At 40.2% G+C, this 4,162-nt stretch overlaps 1 protein-coding gene across 1 annotated transcript in view; it reads right to left on the reverse strand.

Moving 5' to 3' along the window:
• Positions 1-3,292: 3,292 nt before the first annotated feature.
• The window catches only part of LOC106146452, a gene marked incomplete in the record, with an annotated part of 19,757 nt that continues 18,887 nt past the window's right edge, over positions 3,293-4,162 (reverse strand). Inside the window, 1 exon segment of the mRNA XM_013503304.1 lies at positions 3,293-4,162. Within this exon segment, the coding sequence (XP_013358758.1) occupies positions 3,722-4,162 (441 nt within the window).

Genomic DNA, 4,162 nt, shown 5'->3' on the forward strand with positions numbered 1-4,162 from the left:
TACCCAAATGTTCTCATTTTAGAACAGAAACAAAGTAACTTAGTTATTGCTAACATCAATATTAGTGCAAGAGTAGTTAGACCATATTCTTTTCCTAATAAATGAAGATCTAATTCCAGATAGCATCTGCATTAGAAAACGAAGGTTTTAACAGCTTGATCAAGCTATTAGCAATGTCGAATACTAGACATGATGAACAGGCTCCTAAGCAATAAACATGTAAACAATTAGAATTATTCAATAGGTAAGGATTCACTATCTGTAGCAGATGTTACAGAAGTTACAGAGAACTACTGAGAACAAGGTCCTTCTCCCAGAACTGTATATACTGAAGTGGTGGCAAACCTACAGCATGTGTGCCACGGCAGGATGTTTGTATTGTTAAAAGCTCAGAAAGGTTGGCCATCACTGGTATATAGTGACAGGGGAAAAACTATATAAGGAACTTAAAGCAAGTGCTGAGGAATTAAAGGAAATAAAAGTTAAAGTTGATTAATAAAAATGGCTTGTTAAGCACTAAATCTTGAAAAAACAAATCAGGTGGGTATGGCAAGGAAAGGTGAAGGTCACCATTACCAAGTCCTATCTAATCAGACCAGAGAGGGATGCCACAGGCTCACTAAAGGTTTTCTTTACCCAACTCCTTAATTTCTTACTTACTTGGACTGCATATATTAAACTCCACTTGGCAACACTGCACACTCTTCACAGAAAGTATCACACTAAACAAAATTCCACAAAAGTAACTAGAAAACAAGACCTATGAACCTTGTTTACAAACCTGTTAAAATTGTTCTACTATAAGAAAAGACTTTCAGATAATGAATGGCATGGTAACTATTCATGTAAAAGCTCATAACATATGTTTATCTACTACATAACTTTAAATGAAACCTCAATTTTCACAAATTCTGCTTTAAAAGCTATAGCAAAACAACAGATTTACTGAAAATTGATCGCCTCCATGAATCCAATCACCAGTGCCCTCTCATTAACATCCTGGTATATTTCCAGTTAAGAAGATATGTATGCTTCACTCTTGCTCTGCTAGTGTTTATAATGCCTAGCTCTATTGTAAACCCTTTCCTCACCCTTTGTACCTAAGCAAGACTAATTCTGCAGGAAGTCTTTTTTAATTGTTCTTGAATTTTCATTAGTGCTTTAATTTAGGCCTTCATCATATTTCATGTGGATTTCTATAAATAACTATCCGATCTCCTCTATCTCCATTCTCTAACCTCAATCGTTTCTCCAAAAACATCTAAAAGTCAAATGTGATCTGTGGTTCCCCACTAAGTACTGCAATACTTCCTGAATTTTATATTCCCTTTACAGCTGTAAAATGCATCCTGCTATCTCTTGTTTTAATTTAATCTTAACTCACTAATATAGACCAAATATTTAAAGAAAACCTATTATTTTCAATGTTTCTTTTCCAATACAACATCCACTGTTTCCCAAGTGTCATTTCTAGGATTACCTTGTAAGAACACAGTAGGCTTTCAGTTCACAATCTGTGATATACATACAAATATTCAGAGAAGCTAGCTAAAAATAGAAACACCAAGCTCTATCTTGGCCTCAATAAATTTGAGTTATTATCTAGGAATTGCAACTAGTCATATGTATTTCCTAATAATCTTCCCACAGTGATTCCCATGCATACCTACATCTGAGAACCCAAGAGCAACTCCTCAATCCGTAAATGTGCTCTTTCATACCTCCCAACAAATGAGTACCAATCTTAGAATAAAAATTCCCCCTTCTAAAAACCTGTTATTCATCTCCTCTCTCATGATCCTCTAAACTATAAAGTTTTCATATATTTATGTACAATCTTTCCAATCACACAAGCACTCTGAGATAGTACATGGACTCTATAGATGAGAAAACCAATTCTGCGACCCCAGGAGATAGTATCACTATTTCCCATATCAGAAAACCAATTCTTTGAAAGCAAGGTTAAGACATTTATCTAAAGTGACCCTGAGTTTGAGCTCATATTTGCTGACTACAAAGCTATTGTGTTTTCTATGGTGACATATATCCTCTTACATATCACTCTCAAGTATTGACTTACTCATCAATTTACAGGTTTGCTTCCCTTTGTAGACATACATACCATGCTCTCCGAGGCCAGGCATTAACCCCTGATTTCAACCTCAACATTTAGTTACTCAACATATGTTTGTTGAATGAAAGATAGCTCCTCCAGACCTGGTACTATTAGTTGTTTCATTTCTTGACTTCTTAGAAAGCTCTGACAGTACTTCTTGCCTAACGCATTTGGTCTGACCCACAATTTTATTGCTGGATTTATGAGACAGTATATATTGGTACTTATTAACAACACGAAAACAATCTGCATAGTCAAAAAGGGGAGAAAAGATTATTCCAAAAAATTCTTACATTAACCCATTATCAAACTGGGGACTTCAAATTTTAATCTTCAACAACGATTTTATCCTGCAAGAGCACACAACTATAACTGTGTGGTTCTAAACGAAATTCAAAAGGTAAAGCTGATTAATAATAAGTGACATAAACTGAGCACTGAGTACTGACAGCCTGTTTGTTCAGCGATCCACTTAGGACAACCAGGGAGCAACATTACCCGTCTCTATCACAGCAATCTTCAGCATCTATCACTTTTTGAAGCTATCCGTAAACACTATTAGTAAGCACAGGGCAACCAGTGTATTTGTGTATAAAAGTAATGTTCATCCTGTCTAATGTTAATGTATCTGGTATGTAAAACATACAGTCAACGACTTCCTTTTTGATACAGATTACAGAGCAAATGTAAGTTCGGCAAAAGTGGCATTTTCCCATTTGCAGGTAAGTAACGTTCTAAGTGGTGGTGATTTTACATTGAAAACTACTCAAAGTTAGCACCTTAAGAATATTACGTTTTAATGTATTAGTTTTTACGGAAAAAAAAAAAGTGGTTATTCCCTTACTACCACCTTTAAAAATAAGAAAAAAAAAAACCCTTTGAAACAATGTGATGTAGAGGAAAGTACAAAGACTACGCATAGGAGTCCTGGTTTTCTAGTTCGGCTACACTACTAAATTTCCGTGAGACTGAAGCTCGCTGGTTCTGTTTTCTCATTTGTTTTCAATATTGTGATACAGCGGGGAAGGATTTGGTCACCTTGAAGGTGTAACCCCAAGTTCTCATTTCATTCCTAGCAGTAAACTCAGTGTTTCTCAAATTGTTACATTAAAAGACTCTGGAATGGAATGGAATGATTCAGCCTCGAACTGGATGGCATAAGATATAAAGGCGTAGGCTCATATAAAGTTAACAATTAATCTGGTAACTTTCCAGAAATTGGTTGATCTTCTTAAACAAGCAAATGCAGTCAGACTGGACATCTCCATACACAAGATTACAAAATGGCACTGCTCTGCTGAAACCTCCCTAGGTTCCAGGGGCACACACTCTGCAAGTGTTAGCAAGCAAAGTGGAAAGAGAACCAGCGAGCATTTCCACAAACCACAGCTCAACCCTGTCGCTTCGGTAAGAGCCGACAAGGCCTACATCCAGGAGCAGAAGCTCTCACCCCCAGAGATGCTAGCGGCCAAAGCGATGAATGCTTCCGTCAACAAGACACATTCCCCTTCCCACAGAACTGCTCGCTCCCAACCGGCCCACAGGGATGGGAACTGGGCGCACAGAAACAATCTAAGAATCACTCTCGGTCCCAAAGGCCACCAGCTACTGGTGAGCGAGGTTTTCGGGCGCAGGGCTGCGGGGAGAGAGGCACCTCCTCCCACCAGGGCCGGCGAGGGGGCGATCAGAAACCAGGCCTAGGAGTGACTGCTGAAGAAATGAGCCTCTTCTCCCTGCAGTGGGGAGCACTGGCATTTCCTGCACTCGCTCTGATCGGAAAATGCCCCGGAACCTACACTCGACTCCATTCCCTCCTGGAATGCTGAAGGGAAGATTAAACCCCGGAACGGCTTCCTGCCCCGCGTACCCGCTCCATCCTCTGGCATTGTTAAGGAAGGTGCCCTCCAGCAGGAGGTGGCGAGCGAGGCCGGCACCAGGGTCCCGCCTGCGCCTCGCCGGCTCCGCAGCAGAGAACCCCCGCGCGGTCTGCGAGTAAAGTTGGAGCGGCAGCGGGGGCGCGGGCCGGGGCAGCCAGGCCGGCTGCGG

The sequence above is a fragment of the Chinchilla lanigera genome, unplaced genomic scaffold (genome assembly GCF_000276665.1).
Source record: "Chinchilla lanigera isolate Chin_1 unplaced genomic scaffold, ChiLan1.0 scaffold00078, whole genome shotgun sequence".
NCBI lineage: Eukaryota > Metazoa > Chordata > Mammalia > Rodentia > Chinchillidae > Chinchilla > Chinchilla lanigera.